The 18,547-nt window shown below is 39.8% G+C and overlaps 1 protein-coding gene across 1 annotated transcript in view; it reads right to left on the reverse strand.

The window, feature by feature from the left end:
* Positions 1-1,460: 1,460 nt before the first annotated feature.
* Positions 1,461-18,547, reverse strand: part of LINGO3 (leucine rich repeat and Ig domain containing 3) — a 100,550-nt gene continuing 83,463 nt past the window's right edge. Inside the window, exon 2 of the mRNA XM_073636855.1 lies at positions 1,461-4,831. Within this exon, the coding sequence (XP_073492956.1) occupies positions 2,982-4,799 (1,818 nt within the window). The 5' untranslated portion in view covers positions 4,800-4,831 and the 3' untranslated portion in view covers positions 1,461-2,981. The remainder of the gene's footprint in view (positions 4,832-18,547) is intronic.

Genomic DNA, 18,547 nt, shown 5'->3' on the forward strand with positions numbered 1-18,547 from the left:
GACCCACAGCACAATGTGCACAAGAAGCAAAGGCTACCTCATCTGGTCAGAAAGAAGAGCATCTAAACGAATTGTTGAGAAGGTAGTGTTGGCTATGATAGAAAAGTACTTTTTGCATAGGGAGCTTCACGGTTGCTGAACAGTCAGAGTATTCATGTAAGCTGAGCCTTTAGTCTGCTACAATAGAAAAATGTACTTGGCAATACACTATAAGCCATTTTCAAAGATCCATATGGTTTTGTAACAATATTACAACATATTAATACCATTGTGAATGGACAAGTAAAATGATTTGAGCAACTTTAGCAAAAGCCAAATTGTGATGGCTGGATAATTTAAAAGATTTCCAAACAGCAGGTCTTGTTGGGTATCTAGTGGTTAGTACTAGAGATGAGAAAATCTCCCAAAAAGTATGCCCCAAAAAGACCTCGGGCCCAAAACATAATAAATGGAGAGCAAGGAATAGGTTAAAAATAATAAAAGATTATACTCACCTGTCTTGGACCTGCTATTCATTTGTGCTGCCGTCTCTGCTTGCTTTGGATTGGTCTTCAGATAGTTTTGTGGTCACTGTCCTCATGTGGTAACATAAAGCGTAATGCACATCTTTGACCCCACACCATTTGACTGCATGAGGATTAGGCAGCCATGGAAAATCATAGACAAATCTGATTAAGCGGAGAACCAGTGTGGGGAGCTGCTGCTGCAGGACAGTTTAGGGGTGGTCCTAGTACACGTGACCTCTTTTATTTAAAACTCTTCCTGGCCCTCAAAGGAATCCAATCCAATTTGATTCACTCATTCTAGTTACATTGTATATGTGCTCAAGGCTCTATGAGGCATTTAGTAAGAAAGACAGGTTAACCTGGCTGTTCAGATCCCACCGAAGAATTTTTGATAAGGTTAATGTTGGCTATAATCAAAAAGTTTCTAAATTCAATCAATTAATTTCAAATAAGTATTAACTCCTTTTTCCCACCGAGAACATCTACAATGGGTACGTGGGCATCAGAACATGACCATAGATCAAAGGCTAATTGAAAAAGTAGCTGCCAGCAGCGGATCTTGACGATTTATCTGCCCAAGTGCATTCAATGTGGCAGAACATTCCTCAGAAAACCATTATTAAATTCAATGATAGCAGCCAAGGCATGTAAGTGTGTGTATTTCTGCATGTGGCACTCATACACAATATTGAATAAATCGATATATTTAGAAAATTGTTTCTATTTTTCATAATTTGCATATCATTAACATGTCTATACATCCTGTGATTTCCATAAATCCACAACTTTTTTTTCTTGTTGCAATTTCAATGTTGAGAAGTGTAATTTTTTTCAGTAGAATATGGAAGGTAAGCAAGATATGTAAGTATCTCCTGCATTTCTGAACACCTTGCTGTATTTATTCCCTTCTGAATTAGGGAATATTGATGCCCACATGGAATGTAACAATAAGAGTTCTGTGTATATTTTGTGTACATCATTTTTATTCTGTTTATTTACTACAAGATGAACTTTCCAGCCAATGTAGCCATAATTTAATACAACATATGTGTACATTTGTAAACTATATGAGTTTTTGGCTATGAGAATGTCACCAGATCTCTGTTTTAACTGAATGTCAATCTTTTACCTCCAATTCTGAATATTTCTATGTTTTTGCCTACTAATACCTAGTAACTAATCTCTTATAGATTTTAATACTAACATCCTTTTATTAACTGCCCAAGTATACACAATCTGTACATTATTTGAATAAGATGTGATTTTACAATGGGATTTCAGATTAGAAAATAGTAATTTTTTTTCCATAGTTCATCTCAATTTGTCATGTGACAAAAGGTATCAATGTGACATTCAAGCCTCAAATTACCCATCTATCTAGTCTGTCCACATTACATGGTTTTCTGACACTGTATAGTTTTCTTTAAAATCCTTTATCTGTTTTTAGAGGCTCTTCTTGCTGATTTCTCTGCTCCTAGTGCATGCTTATTTGTACGCTTAGTCTACGCCAACCCCAAGCTTGCATATTGATGGCAAGCAAGCCAATAATCCTTCTCTCAATACACCTCTAGTGTTCAGCTGGTCATCTCCACCTTCGGGCACTATTCGCTGAGGATCCGCGTTTAGATTAACATTCTACTCACATGAGCGTGCTAGATGCTTTTTACAAAACCATACGTGGAGCAAACTATGGTGGTTGGAACCAAGCATTCTCATTGAGAGCTTGAGAAGTTTGGCTGTGCATGTCACCAATGATATCCATACATTGGAGTGACCGGAAGGGATTAACTGACTGGATATTACCAGAAGTTTGAGAAAGCTGAGGAGTTAAAATCACAAATGTTCAACATTATAATATTTTAATAATGTTCTTTTTTTCTCAGATGGCTCAATATGTCTGATAATTCCTGAGAAATCTCCCAAATGTGTTCATCATTGTTCTATATGTTTTATGAATATTTTACATTTGATATTCTTACATAGACCTCAATAATATTTTTTATGTGCTGGGATGAAGTTATTATTTATAAACCAGTTTCCATTTTTTTTAAGGCCAGTTATGTTAACCCTGCATGATTGTTGTATAATTTCTCAAACACAAGTAGACTTCCTTTTTAAATGCATTTTAATTTTTTGGAACTTGGCATCATATTGGTTTTTAAATTGATTGTAAGTCAGTGCTCATTACTTAATCGCACCTTATGGGAGAGGCACCTGGCTTCTGGAATGCTCAGTTTTAAATATCAAACCAACCCTGCTATAATTTACAAAAATAGCTGAGTTTAGCTGGTCAGGGCAACTTATTTGGCAAAAGCCAACAAAAAGCCCTTATTGTTTATTTTAATGGAAGAAAGATCATGGCATAGGTGAAAACACTATCTAAGCCCGTTAATGAGGCACTCCTTTGAACTCACTACTGTACATGTAATGAGCAAAATATCACAGTGTCCAATCCATTAAACATTCAGTAACTTTTCATATCATTTTCATATTAAACTTTCGAGCTCCACCTTGTCCTGCAGCAGAGGCCGGCCCATCGACCTTGCGGAAGGAGTACTCAACTGAGAAGTTATTTTTGTGTTGTCCTCTTCCTCTGCTCCATACAAATAGTAGAAGAAAGCAGAATAGAACCACTCCCAAAAAGGTAATGCAGCCCATAGCTGTTGATACTAAGATTGTTTTTAGGTCCAAAGTAAACTTTAAAAAAACATGTGTGTCATTGTGGTAGGTATCATTGTATTCTGCAAGGTACAGTGTTCGGTTAGCATATGGTGAATTATCACCTTTTACAGTCAGTGTAGCAAAGTAAGTGTCATTTCCTCCTGCATTTGTGGCAATACATATATATGTACCACTGTCTTGAACCTGAGCATATCTTATTTCAAGGGTACCCTCTGGCAGCACAGTAGATCTTCCTACACTCCTGCTAGTAATCATCCTTCTCTGTGGTGAAACCCAGACAATGAGTGGAACAGGTTCTCCATCAGCCCGGCAGTGAAATGATACAGGCTGTCCTTCATGAGCTATGATATGTTGGAGCTTCCTGTCCCTTATTTTGGGTTTTTGGCATGTAAAGTATTCAAAAAGTATTGAATCTGGGAAGTCACACAATGCATTACCTTGGATTTCAGTAGGGGAAGCACATACGGGCTGGTGGCCATCAAAATTTAATGTTTTCCTTCTTTGCAAAATCCATAGCAAACGGCAGTCACAAGCTAGAGGATTGGCATCTACTCTTAGTGTCTCTAGAGTATTGACCGACTGAAAAGTGTTCTCTTCCAGAGTTGAAAGCAGATTATTGGAGACATTCAGCAGGCGAATCTGTCTCAATCCATAAAATGATTGGGATTCCACAACAGTTAGAGAAGCTCCAACCACATGGAGCTCCCTTAGCCTTACAAGATCTCTGAAGGAGCCGCGCTGAATGACTCGAATGGGATTGTAGGAAAGATTTAGATATTCTAGGTATGTAAGACTCCTTAGAGCAGCTGCTGGCACTGAGGTGAGATTGGTATAGGTGATGAAAAGAGAAGTAAGATTTAATCCTTGGAAAGCAGTTGGGCAGACTTCTTCTAAAAAAGACCAGCAATCAATTTCTAGTTTTTTGAGGTTGTAAAGCTTCTGAAAATTCTGTTCCTCCAAAGAACTGATGCCCAGGTGGCGGAGCTTCAGGATCTCAAGGCCTTGCAAATAGAAAAGGGAGTCAGGTGATATAGTGGTTAGATTGCATTTCTCAATTGTCAGTTCCTCTAGGCCTACCAATCCAGAAAAGGCTTTCTGTGAAATATACAACAGTTCATTGTCCCCAACCTCAAGGATTTTCAAATTACGAAGGTCCTGAAACATAAAGTCTAAGAGTATGACAATTTTATTTTCACTGATATCCAGTAATGTTAGATTGCTCAGTCTGCTAAACACTCCAGTTGGAATAAGTTTCAGTTGATTGCCTTTCAGTCTAAGAGTTTGAAGATAAAAGAGGTTGGCAAAAGCTCCTGGCTCTATTACTGAAATAATATTTTCACTTAGATCTACCTCTTCAAGCTGTGGGTATGAGGCCAGCTCACCAGGATTCAGGCAGCGTATTCGGTTCTTGCTGAGGTCAAGGAGTTTTGTTTCAGATGGAATCCCTTCTGGGATAGAAGTGAGGCGTTTACGGTGGCAAATGACTGACCGGATCTGAGGTGCACAATCACAGCGAGCAGGGCATCCCAAAGCCTTTCTTTCTGAATATAGCAGCAGAAGGTGGAAAACTAGGATGGAGGGCCAACATGATGCTATTTTATTAGGCATCATATTATCAGCGGGGCTACCATTTTGTCAGGCACCTAAAAATTAGAAACAGAAGTTAATGTACTAAATTAACAAATAATGAGTTACAATGGTTTTTTAAAAATCCCAGAGTACCCCTTAATGTCACAGCTGTAAATGTGTTAAAGGGAATATCTCAGCAGGTTTTTGCTACCTAACCTGAGAGCAGCATAATGTAGGTGCAACAACTCACTTACTGATTTGCTTGGTGTAGTTATGATAAAATCAATGTTTATCAGCAGGAGATTATCACTTGCTCTCAGATTGTCCTCTATATTCATGAGCGCTGTGTAATCTGCTCCCCACCACTGATTGTCAGTTTTCTGCCTATGCACAGTGTACACAGAAAGCTGCCAATCAGCATTCAGAGCTCAGCATTCAGAGATCTGGTAGACCTGCAGCAGATAAAATACATTTTAATCAAAACTGCAGCAAACAGCTCAATAAGTGACACATCGCTGGAATCAGGGTCTCTGTCCCTACATCATGCTTCTCCCAAGTGGGGTAGCAAAATCCTAGTGACAGATTCCCTTTAATATAATAGATTTAGTATTACCTCTTGAATCCTCCTCTGCTCTAGCACTAATAGCCCCAATGTTCCTGCTGTGATGAGTTCATGTCCACCATTCACTTGACCACTGCTGCCAATTACTGGCCTCAGGGATTAAATGCAGTAAACGCCGCTGAGGCCAGTGATTAGCTGCAGTGCTCAAGTGAGCAATGGATGTGCTGAAAATCTGCAGGACTGGCAGGGACCACCAGAGTGGCCAAGCTGAAGCGGAGGGGGATGTACTAGATAAATAATGCTTACTTTATTCTTTAAGTATATTAGCAACTGTTATCCTACTAAAAAAAAAACCAGACACTTTACACATGGATATACAAGTTTTTAAAGCATGCAGCCATTTAATTTGGATGCATAACATTTTTGGCTTGTGTAATATGGTTTATGCACAGTGTATAATGGTTCTGATCGCAGCACTGAATGCGCTCACTACTATGCAGTGCTGATGTGTTCACCTTGATAGAATAGAACGTCTGTAATGTAATGAGCACGTGCTTCATTTCATTTCTATAAGCCAACATGGCTAGTAAGTGAAAGGGTTAATTCTCTTAGCAAGAGAGAAAAAAACAGGAATTTTCCAACTAAAAGAAAATGGCATCTGTTGCTTTCCTCTAATCCTGTCTAATGTCTGAAAATCTGCAATATTATGTTACATATAAATCCGAGAGATATAATCTGCAGGAGCACCTTCATGAGGCTGCAGTCTGAGTGTCTCTAAAACCCCGAAGATTTGTGTTTTGTGCCATTTAATCTGCTCAATCTTTTACACTGGTGCTCAGAAAGTGTTACATACAGTAGATCGTACATTCTATTTTATATATTATAGAGTGGATGAAAGGTAAAAAGGTGAATGACCACATAATCATATAGAATCCTAGAATTTTAGAGTTGGAAGGGACCTCCAGGGTCCTCGTGTCCAACCCCCTGCTCAATGCAGGATTCACTAAATCATCTCAGACCCTATATTCATAGGTCTTTATATGATTGATATTAGCCATAAAATGATACTTAAAGATTAAGTGGAAACTAAACTGGAGTCAATTGAAGTTATTGTCACATCAGTACACCCCTAAAATCAAGCCTTTTTCCACGATTTAAAAAATAAAAATGAAGATCTACTCTTAGAAAATGAGAGTATCATCATATGAGAACCCCCTATTATTCAATCTATCGTAAGGAAAAAACAAAATCACTCCAGCATAGTCCATGCTCCACACAAGAGCTGTTCTATTTGAAAGATAATGTAGTTAAAGAATAATCAGAGAAGATTACATGTACTACAGAAAATCGCATCATTCACATGTAACTTCTTGATCTTGAATATTAATTATAATGTCACCATAAATGATTGCATCCCTGCTGCTGCGGCTGCTGGCAAGATAATGTATTCCAATTTGTGTGTCTTTTAGTCAAGGATTATAAAATGGCAGTTTATTTGCTTCATGTCTTTGGCTTCCAGTATCACACGGAACTAAATCCTACAAAGCACAGCGGGATTTATTATGCATTAGAGTGTGCAATATCATGATGCACAAATGGATTCTAGGGGGATGGAGGTCACTTAACCTGAATGCAAGTGTTATGCCAGTCACTGTGAGGTTTGCCAGAATACTGTTTTATTTCATCATTGCAATATAAGCGTGATATGGTTGTGCATGCTTTTCAAAATGTCCTATTAAGTTGCATGATATCATTGCTGTTGGCTGGTGAATCTGTGCAGATTATCTACAATAACCCGTATGCTTTTATACTACGGGATAAAATAATAGGTTACTCACTTAAGCTGAATGATATGATGATGGTGCTGCAGTATCTTTGAAAGGAAAGACCCAATAGCCTTGAAACATGATGTTTACAGTGAATATGAAATTTCCTTATATCTTAAAAAGCATATATGCAGGTATGTTTTTTTATATTCTGCACCTTTCATTTCTGAACATTAAAGACAGTAAACTATTTGCATAGCAAAATAATATATCCAGTGAATGGTTACAGTTCTCACCTCTCTTACACTCTCTCTATTCATATTTATATAATGTGGCGGTGTTACACTTACTGTAAATCATAAGTACAATTAACGTCAGTTGCTGTTCCTAACCTCCTCTTCCTGCTCCATAGTAAATATATACATCTTACAGCTCTTCTAATGTAGCTAAACCAGTATGAATAAGACAGCAGCACAGATCTCTACTGGGTTTCCATGTTGCACACATCAAGTCTATCCCTTGTCTCTCTCTCGTTAGGTGCAAGAAGTCTCACACAGTTGTCAAAATAGTGAGACAGTAGAGATCCGGGACTTCAGCCACTTAGGTCTCCTTCTCTTGCAGGGCCAGATAGTTCATTACTAAAGACAAAAAATGTTTAGATTTCCTAATAATGTATATTTGAGAAAGTTTTTATATATTCACAGTCATTGAAGAGGAGCGGACCAACATTCCACAGGCCACAATCAACAATCTGATCAACTCTATGTGAAGGAGATGTGCTGCACTGCGTGAGGAAAATGGTGGTAACACCAGATATTGACCCCCCACCCGGACCTCCCAATACTGTAAAACCGCACATTTTAGAGTGACTTTTATTGTGGCCACCCTAAGGCACACCTGTGCAATAATCATGTGTCTATTCGTCATCCTGATATGCCACACTTGTGAGGTGGATGGATTACCTTGACAAAGGAGAAGTGCTCACTAACACAGATTTAGACAAATTTGTGAACAATATTTCAGAGAAAAAGGCCTTTTGAGTATATAGAAAAAGTCTTAGATTTTTGAGTTCAGCTCATGAAAAATGGGAGCAAAAACAAAAGTGTTGTGTTTAGATTTTTGTTCAGTGTATGTAAATGTCATTGGTTTGAAGGGTATAAGTCACTCAAACATTTAGGAGGCATGTTTTATGTAACATAGGCTTAATTGATTTTATGGCTAAGTCGGTTATACATTTTATGGTTTTAGATTTGAATATAGTACTATATTATCTATTACCACAGTACTAGGTTGGATATCATGTCAGCCCATGTAGACTTGGGTTGTATAAAGCAAAAGTGATGCTATCTAATGTCTATCAGAAAACTCCTTCAAGATTGTTGGAAGACCATTTCCGGTGACTACCTCTTGAAGCTCATCAAGAGAATGCCAAGAGTGTGCAAAGCAGTCATCAAAGCAAAAGGTGGCTACTTTGAAGAACCTAGAATATAAGACATATTTTCAATTGTTTCACACTTTTTTGTTAAGTATACAATTCCACATGTGTTAATTCATAGTTTTGATGCCTTCAGTGTGAATGTACAATTTTCATAGTCATGAAAATACAGAAAAATCTTTAAATGAGAAGGTGTGTCCAAACTTTTGGTCTGTACTGTATATATATATATATATATATATATATATATATATATATATATATATATATATATATATACATACATACATAAAAAATGGTACCAATAAAAACTGCAGCTTGTTCTGCTAAAAAGCTCTGAAAACAATAAAATAAAGTGGTTATGGCTCTCTGAACATGATGGAAGATATACATTTTTTTACAATAAAAAGTGATTTTCTTATGCAAAAGCAGCAAATTGTAAAAGTTATATAAAATGTGTATCACTGTAATTGTATTGACCTATACTATAAAATTATACCATTATTTCATATGTCAGTTGAAACACAACTATTAACTGAAACAGCTGTGTAGGAGGCTTAAAACTGGATGAGGAACAGTCAAACTGTGATACAAAGGTGAAGTTGTGGATGACAGCTTCATACACCATGGCAACTGAGCACAGCAGCAAAGCACAAGGTAGTTATACAGCATCAGCAAGAACTCTGTCTGGCAAAGATTTTAATCAGGCTGCAGTTTGAAGATGTGCTCTTTAAGCTCTTTTGAAAAAGCAGTGAGAAATGGGCAACGTTGACCACTAAAGACACAGTAGTCCACCAAGGAAGTTTGTGCAGCAAATGTAAGACACACCATGCTTAATTCGGGCCTTAACAGGGCTACCTGTGTTGTGTCTATGGAATAGCTGCTGGCCAAAGGAGAGAGCCTAAGGGGAGAGTAGTCAAACTAGCCAGGTCAGTAACTGTAGGGACAGAAATAGGTGCAGAATCAGGGGACAAAACTATAGTGAGGGAAATAGCCAGGGGTCAGATAACAGAAGGTCAGTCAAGAGCGGAGTCAGACAAGCTGTAGTCAAAATCAGGAGGGATTACGGAGATTATGAGATCTGAATTAAGGTGGGTTAGAAACAGGAGATTATCAAACAAATGTCTAAGTTAAACCAGAGTAAATGCGTTGGTGCTTGGTGACAAATGTAGACATTGATGAAGTAGTTCCAGCTAAGGATGTAACACATTGGTGATACATGAGATTAAACCCCATTTGGACTCCATTACCCTGTACTTTCTGTAGATAGTTAACAATTAAACCTTAAAAAAGATTAAATACTGCATTTTATAGCAAGCACCATTAATGAGAGAGTGGTTTAAAAAAGCTGTGATACTAGGGGACATCTCAAGGGGAATGTGCTACAGCACATCTGTTGTGTTTTTAATGAGAGTCCTAGCAAGTGAGCAACGTGCTTTGATTTATTCTCTCATTTTAATACAACATTAATGAATTGCCAAGAGTCAGTTAATTATGATTTCCAGTCTTACAATATGTTGTACAATTCATGTTACGCGGGCTAAAAATCATAATATTAACACAACACAGTGGTTACATCATGTCCAGTCACGTAAGACAAGCTGTATTCATTTCATATTAACTAAGAAAGGTCATTTTACTTTTAGGAGTTTTGAAAATTGTCCCTAGTCTGTATCAGCCTTCAAAACATATTGTGATATTATATGAGAATAATTGTGCCAAATAGTGTAAATCTTTGAACTGAATGTCGAGGTGGATAAAAGGACCATCGAAGAGGGCAACATAAAGCTACATGACATAACCTCCAGGACTACATTGCCAATTCTGTTGCCAAGCAACCAAACAAGGGCGACTTTGGGCTTTGTGACTGCATAAATAATGTGTCTGGACATAAGAATCCGAAATCCCCTTATTGAAGAAATAGATCAAGACATTCCGTGAGAGTGCCGTACCCACAGAACCTATGTAAGCATTCATCTGCTAGTTCTACATGGAAAAGATATTTTCCCTGCAGAAATAAGTATACATCATGTATCCAAAACATTGGCACTGCTTATACACAAGCTGAAAGTGTTAATGTCACCATACGATAAATAAGCCCACATTACAGCACAAGAATATAAAGCTACTCGGGGAATATATCATGTAGTGCACTTTAGCTATTTTCATCATCATCAGTGCAAAAATATGAATGAAGCCTAATAATAACCTCATACATACTGTACGTACTGTATACAGCCTCACGGTGCCAGTCACTAACACAGTTGGTTGTGGCTAGATATACCAACTCTATTCATTCACACTTCGCCTATTCCGAGTTACCCTCAGCCGCACTGATTTTCCAAAATAGTTGATACCAAGGTCAGGGCAAAGCAATCTGAGTGCCAAGTGAGAAAATGTAATATTGTCATATTGCCACATTGATTTGTATCTATCTGTAAATATCCAGGATTTAAAGGAGTTATCTGGTTAAAACAAGTTATCACATCCTCAGAATAGCAGTTAACTTGTTGATCGATGGGGGCCTGCACTGATCAGGAGGATGGGGCACTTTTTTCCCTGTTAGAGTGGAGCAGCAGTACACATGCTCGACCACCGCCTCCATCATTCCCTAGAAGGCTGCTGAGTGATGGGCTTGGCTTTCTCTGGTAGCCCAGAATGAATGGAGCAGGGGTCAGGCGTCTGACCTGCTGCACCATTTTGTAATGAGGATAAAAATTCCTATAAAATAAAAGTTCCCAAGTTTACTGATCAGTGTGGGTGCCAGCAAAGGATGGGTGAAAACACTGTTCCACATATTTTCAAAAGTTGTCAGGTTCAGGTATGAAATGAGCCATATATTAATGATTTTCACCTCCTGAATTCAAATCTGACAATGAAACTTTTTAGTTGACTCTTGTTTCTATGATATCAAAGACTTTTTCTTATACTTCTATATATAATTAATGCATAAAAGTTTAAGTACTTTGAAACATTATTATTTTTGTAAACATAAAGATGCAGAATATTTTGTTATGCTAATTTTCTGATATTTATTTAGAGGAACATTAACAACAATTCAAATAACTAAAACATGTCTAAACACTATTGAGAATTATAAACAGTTATAAACAGGTATAGAAACTGCACTACAAAATTTGGTCCTCATTCAGTGACAACTCTTTTTTGCTTGTCTCTTGTACTCCTGCATCAGATTATTTCTTGCAAGTAATCTGCGAGCATTGATGGATTCCTTTTTTCTTGATATCTTTTCTCCATATCTACAATATCTTGGTGAAATCTCTCACCGTGTTCATTGCTCACTGCTCCGCAGTTTGGTGGAAAAAAATCTAGATGCGAATGTAAGAACTGAATGTTTAAGGACATGTTACAGCAAAGCTGCTTATACAGTTACTGTAGGTCCATATATATTTGGACAGAGACAACATTTTTCTAATTTTGGTTCTAGACATTACCACAATGAATTTTAAACAAAACAATTCAGATGCAGTTGAAGTTCAGACTTTCAGCTTTCATTTGAGGGTATCCACATTAAAATTGGATGAAGGGTTTAGGAGTTTCAGGTCCTTAACATGTGCCACCCTGTTTTTAAAAGGGACCAAAAGTAATTGGACAGATTTAATAATTGTAAATAAAATGTTCATTTCTAGTACTTGGTTGAAAACCCTTTGTTGGCAATGACTGCCTGAAGTCTTGAACTCATGGACATCACCAGACGCTGTGTTTCCTCCTTTTTGATGCTCTGCCAGACCTTCACTGCGGTGGTTTTCAGTTGCTGTTTGTTTGTGGGCCTTTCTGTCTGAAGTTTAGTCTTTAACAAGTGAAATGCATGCTCAATTGGGTTGAGATCAGGTGACTGACTTGGCCATTCAAAAATATTCCACTTCTTTGCTTTAATAAACTCCTGGGTTGCTTTGGCTTTATGTTTTGGGTCATTGTCCATCTGTAGTATGAAACGGCAACCAATCAGTTTGGCTGCATTTGGCTGGATCTCAGCACACAGTATGGCTCTGAATACATCAGAATTCATTCGGCTGCTTCTGTCCTGTGTCACATCATCAATAAACACTAGTGACCCAGTGCCACTAGCAGCCATGCATGCCCAAGCCATCACACTGCCTTCGCCGTGTTTTACAGATGATGTGGTATGCTTTGGATCATGAGCTGTACCACGCCTTTGCCATACTTTTCTCTTTCCATCATTCTGGTAGAGGTTGATCTTGGTTTCATCTGTCCAAAGAATGTTCTTCCAGAACTGTGCTGGCTTTTTTAGATTTTTTTTTAGCAAAGTCCTGTCTAGCCTTTTTATTCTTGATGCTTATGAGTGGCTTGCACCGTGCAGTGAACCCTCTGTATTTACTTTCATGCGGTCTTCTCTTTATGGTAGATTTGGATATTGATACTCCTACCTCCTGGAGAGTGTTGTTCACTTGGTTGGCTGTTGTCAAGGGGTTTCTCTTCACCATGGAGATCATTCTGCGATCATCCACCACTGTTGTCTTCCGTGGGCGCCCAGGTCTTTTTGCATTGATGAGTTCACCAGTGCTTTCTTTCTTTCTCAGGATGTACCAAACTGTAGATTTTGCCACTCCTAATATTGTAGCAATTTCTCGGATGGATTTTTTCTGTTTTTGCAGCTTATGGATGGCTTGCTTCACCTGCATGGAGAGCTCCTTTGACCGCATGTTTACTTCACAGCAAAACCTTCCAAATGCAAGCACCACACCTCAAATCAACTCCAGGCCTTTTATCTGCTTAATTGAGAATGACATAGCGAAGGGATTGTCCACACCTGTCCATGAAATAGCCTTGGAGTCAATTGTCCAATTACTTTTGGTCCCTTTAAAAACAGGGTGGCACATGTTAAGGAGCTGAAACTCCTAAACCAGTCATCCAATTTTAATGTGGATACCCTCAAATGAAAGCTGAAAGTCTGAACTTCAACTGCATCTGAATTGTTTTGTTTAAAATTCATTGTGGTAATGTCTAGAACCAAAATTAGAAAAATGTTGTCTCTGTCCAAATATATATGGACCTAACTGTATGTTTTGAGGAGATTTTCCACCAACTCTTCATAGTTATCTGCTCTTGAGTTTCCCAAAAATTTGCTACCACTAATGTGAATGCTACCCATGCAGCCTTTTCCTTGCCCTGCAACAAATGGAGAAACTCCTCATCTTGAAGAAGCTTACAAATCTGAGGTCCAATAAAGACTCCTTTCTTTATCTTTGCTTCATTCAACCTTGGGAATTTATCAATGAGATACTTGAATGCTTTTGCAGTTTTATCCATTGCATTTACAAAGTTCTTCATTAGCCCCAACTTGATATGCAATGGTGGTAACAAAATCTTATGTGGGTCAACAAGTGCTGGATGCAGGACATTTTTACTGCATGGCTGAAGTGAATGCCGGAGAGGCCAGTCTCTTTTATTGTAGTGATACTTTCTTGCACAGCTAGCTCACTGACACAGAAAGCAGCAGTACTTTGCTCATCCACCCTGGAGACAAAGTTAGAGGGCAACCTCCTTTAAGTCACCACAGAGGGGCCACAAATGTTGGTCATAGTTCAGGCACCTCAACAGCTGTTTCATGTTGTCATAGGTTTCTTTCATGTGAAGTGCATAACCGAGTGGAGTTGAAGGTAGCTCATTACCATTATGCAGCAAGATGGCTTTTAGGCTTGTTTTGGATGAATCGATGAAGTGACTCCTTTCCTCTGGATTATGACTTATCTTCAGAGTTTCCATTGAACTGTTGATATTGTTGCATGCCACAAGATCGCCCTCTATAAAGAAATATTCAACAACATGATTTTTATCACAGTTGTGGAACAAAGAAATCCGAACATTGCTTGCTAGGAGATTCCACTGCTGTAGCCTGGAACCTAAGAGCTCAGCCTTATTGTTGGGCAGATCCAAATCTCTAAGAAGATCGTTCAATTCACTTTATGTTATAAGGTCTGGTTCAGTTAAGGTTGCTGACAGAAAGTCTGGGTCGTGAGAGGAAGATGTTTCATTACACCGAGCGCCCTCTTCTTCCTCACTTGACTCAACTGAAAATGCTTTTGGTGCTTTTGGAACTGGCAGTTCTTCTGTATGTGGTACTGGGCTTATTGCAGATGGAATGTTTGGATACTGTAAAGTCCATTTCTTCCTTGTGCGGGGGGTCACGCGTGCAATAGATTTTAAGTGCAATAGTTAAAAGTGCAGTTATACAATGACCTGAAGCTGATACTCATATTCTCTAGCAACATTTTTCCATGGTATTTAATTCATCCATCCGTTTGTGTGCTGTCTGATAAGTGTGAACAGAGTCATATTCTCTAGCAACATTTTTCCATGGTATTTAATTCATCCATCCGTTTGTGTGCTGTCTGATAAGTGTGAACAGAGTCATATTCTCTAGCAACATTTTTCCATGGTATTTAATTCCTTGCTCCTGTGTCTTTTTGTCTTTTTTTTGCTTTTGTTTTCTTATTTCTATTTTAAAGTGTTCAAAGCCTTCTATTTCACTGTTTTATGGCCTTTGTGTTTATCTTACATAGCATTGCCTGCTCTGGCCTTGTGCTAATTGGTTAATTACTCAGTATGACCAACTGGTGCTGGAGCTTGTAGCAGACATTTCATTTCATATATATTCAGCTCTGGCTTGGGATAGCACGCGTGCGGGGTCACGCGTGCAATAGATTTTAAGTGCAATAGTTAAAAGTGCAGTTATACAATGGCAGTTGGACAGGGCAGGAGTCAGTTAAGGTGCATAAAATATTCATACAAACATGCTTCTCGGTCAGTCATATTGCATTATGCATTAGTCTTATCAATCTGCTTTTTATTTGTTTTCACTGCTGCTTCCTCACAACTCACCCGCCCTTTAACACATTCTGTGCACTTTCTCTATATTCACCCCTCCCTTCTCCCCTGTCCCATATATAACTCTGAGGCTCTACTGACATTTCTCACCCACTGCAATCCATCCACTACCTCCATACAGCACTCAAAACGTTCATACAAAACATTGCACCACCTGCTCTTTCTCTTTTTTCTTTTACTTGTCGTAGGCGACATCTCCCCCAACCCTGGGCCCCCCTCCACTAGCATACATTACTCTCCTCCAGCTGCATATAGAAACCCTGCTAATCTTATTAACGTTCAGTGCATGCCCTCTCCTATCGCTTTCCATTGTGCTCTCTGGAACGCACGGTCTGTGTGTAACAAACTAACTTACATTCACGATCTTTTCCTCTCTAATTCCCTTAACCTTCTGGCTATCACAGAAACCTGGATTCATCAGCCAGTCCCCACCGCTGCTGCTGCTCTCTCATTTGGTGGGCTGAAATTTTCACACACCGCCAGACCTGGCAACAGACAGGGTGGAGGTGTAGGTTTGCTCCTTTCCTCACAATGTGCCTTCCAGGTCATCCCCCCGGTTCCCTCACTCATGTTTCCTTCCTTTGAAGTGCACACCATCAGACTCTTTAAACCCTTTTCCCTGCAAGTGGCGGTCGTGTATCACCTCCAGACTCCTCCCGCCAGTTCTTGGATCACTTTGGCACCTGGCTTCCTCACTTTCTATCCTGTGACATCCCCACCCTCATCATGGGCGACTTTAACATCCCCATCGATGATCCCCTCTCCCAATCTGCCTCTCATCTACTTTCTCTAACCTCTTCATTCCGTCTCTCACAGTTTACTAATTCTCCTACCCATGAAGACGGGAATACTCTGGACCTGTTTTTTTCCAGTCTCTGCTTGCTGGATGACTTTACCAACTCTCCTCTCCCGCTCTCGGACCACAATCTTCTTTCCTTCTCTGTCAAGAATTGTCTCCTCACCCGGGACACCCCCATTTACCACACTTATAGGAATACACTTACCATTAATACCCAGCAGCTTATGGACAATCTCCACGCATCTTTAGCCCCCATCTCCTCCTTCTCCTGTCCAGACTTAGCATTGTCACACTACAATACTACACTGAAGAGTGCCCTAGATGAAGCAGCACCTTCTGCATGCAGAAAGACCCAACACAGACAACGGCAGCCCTGGCACATGATGCAAACACATTTTCTTCAACGTTGCTCAAGGTGTGCTGAGCGTCAGTGGAGAAAATCTCTTTTAGCAGAGGATTTCATCCACTATAAATTCATGCTCAAAACCTATAACTCTGCCCTTCATCTGGCCAAACAATCCTACTTCACCATCCTCATCACTTCAATGTCCAACAATCCAAAACGACTTTTCGAAACCTTAAACTCCCTCCTGAAACCTCAAGCACAGGCCCCCATCACCAACCTCAGCAGTGAGGATCTGGCCACTTATTTCCTTGAAAAAATCAACCACATCCATCAGGACATCTCAGCCCAATCTCCTCAGCGCCTGGATCCCCTTCCCTGCCAGACTTCAAGCTCACTTGACATCTTTGAGCCTGTTACAGAAGAAGAAGTTACCAACTCCTCGCTTCTTCTCGGCCTACAACCTGCAACAGTGACCCCATTCCTTCACATCTCCTGCAGTCTCTCTCACTGGTGGTCATCGTTCACCTGACTAAAATATTTAACCTCTCTCTTTCTTCAGGTATCTTTCCCTCCTCATTTAAACATGCCATCATAACCCCTTTACTGAAAAAAACATCCCTGGACCAGAACTGCACTGCTAACTACAAACCTGTCTCTAATCTTCCTTTCATCTCTAAACTCCTGGAACGCTTGGTCCACTCCCGTCTAATCCGCTATCTCTCAGATAACTCTCTCCTCGACCCTCTACAATCTGGTTTCCGCTCTTTACACTCCACTGAAACTGCCCACACTAAAGTCTCTAATGATCTACTAACAGCTAAATCTAATGGTCACTGCTCCCTGCTAATTCTCCTGGATCTCTCTGCAGCATTTGACACTGTGGATCACCAGCTCCTCCTCACTATGCCCCGCTCTATTGGCCTCAAGGAAACCGTTCTCTCCTGGTTCTCCTCGTACCTCTCTGACCGCTCCTTCACTATATCTTTTGCTGGCTCCTCTTCCTCTCCTTGTCCCCTTACTATTGGAGTTCCGCAGGGCTCAGTCCTAGGCCCCCTTCTCTTCTCTCTATACACTGCCCCTATTGGACAAACTATCAGCAGATTTGGGTTCCAGTATCATCTCTATGCTGACGACACCCAATTATACACTTCTTCCCCTGGCATCACCCCTACCCTAATACAAAATACCAAGGATTGTTTGTTTTCCGTCTCTAACATCATGTCCTCCCTCTATCTTAAACTGAATCTCTCCAAAACTGAACTTCTTGTGTTTCCCCCCTCCACTAACCTAACTCTACCTAACATCGAAATTACCTTGGAGGGTTCAACCATAACTCAGAAGCAGCACGCCCGCTGCCTTGGGGTCATATTCGACACTAACCTTTCCTTTACTCCCTATATCCGATCACTCACTCGCTCTTGTCACCTGCATCTTAAAAACATCTCCAGAATCCGATCTTTTCTCACCTTTGAAACTGCTAAAACTCTGACTGTCGCTCTTATTCACTCTCGTCTGGACTAATGCAACTCTCTTCTGATCGGTCTCCCTCTTACCAAAATTTCCCCTCTCCAATCCGTTCTGAATGTGGCATCTAGGGTCGTATTTCTGTCCAGCCTCTTCACCGATGCCTCCACCTTGTGCCAGTCATTACACTGGTTACCCATTCGCTACAGGATCCAATATAAACTCATTGCTCTCACCCACAAAGCTCTCACAGTTCTGCACCACCTTATATCTCCTCTCTCATCTCAGTCTATCGTCCTACATGTGCCCTCCGTTCCACAAACGACCTAAGACTAACATCCTCCATAATCCGAACCTCGCACCTCTGTCTCCAAGACTTCTTCCGTGCTGTGCCAGTTCTCTGGAATGCTCTACCCCAGACGATCCGATTGACGCCTAGCCCCCATGTCTTCAAGCGCGCTTTAAAAACCCATCTCTTTAAACAGGCCTACCACCTCAAATACCAAGTTAACTAACTTTCCCCTTTTCCCTCCTAAATACTATTCAGA

Source organism: Phyllobates terribilis, unplaced genomic scaffold, assembly GCF_046119375.1.
Source record: "Phyllobates terribilis strain yellow unplaced genomic scaffold, ASM4611937v1 Scaffold_1__5_contigs__length_1240528914, whole genome shotgun sequence".
NCBI classification, from domain to species: Eukaryota; Metazoa; Chordata; class Amphibia; order Anura; family Dendrobatidae; genus Phyllobates; species Phyllobates terribilis.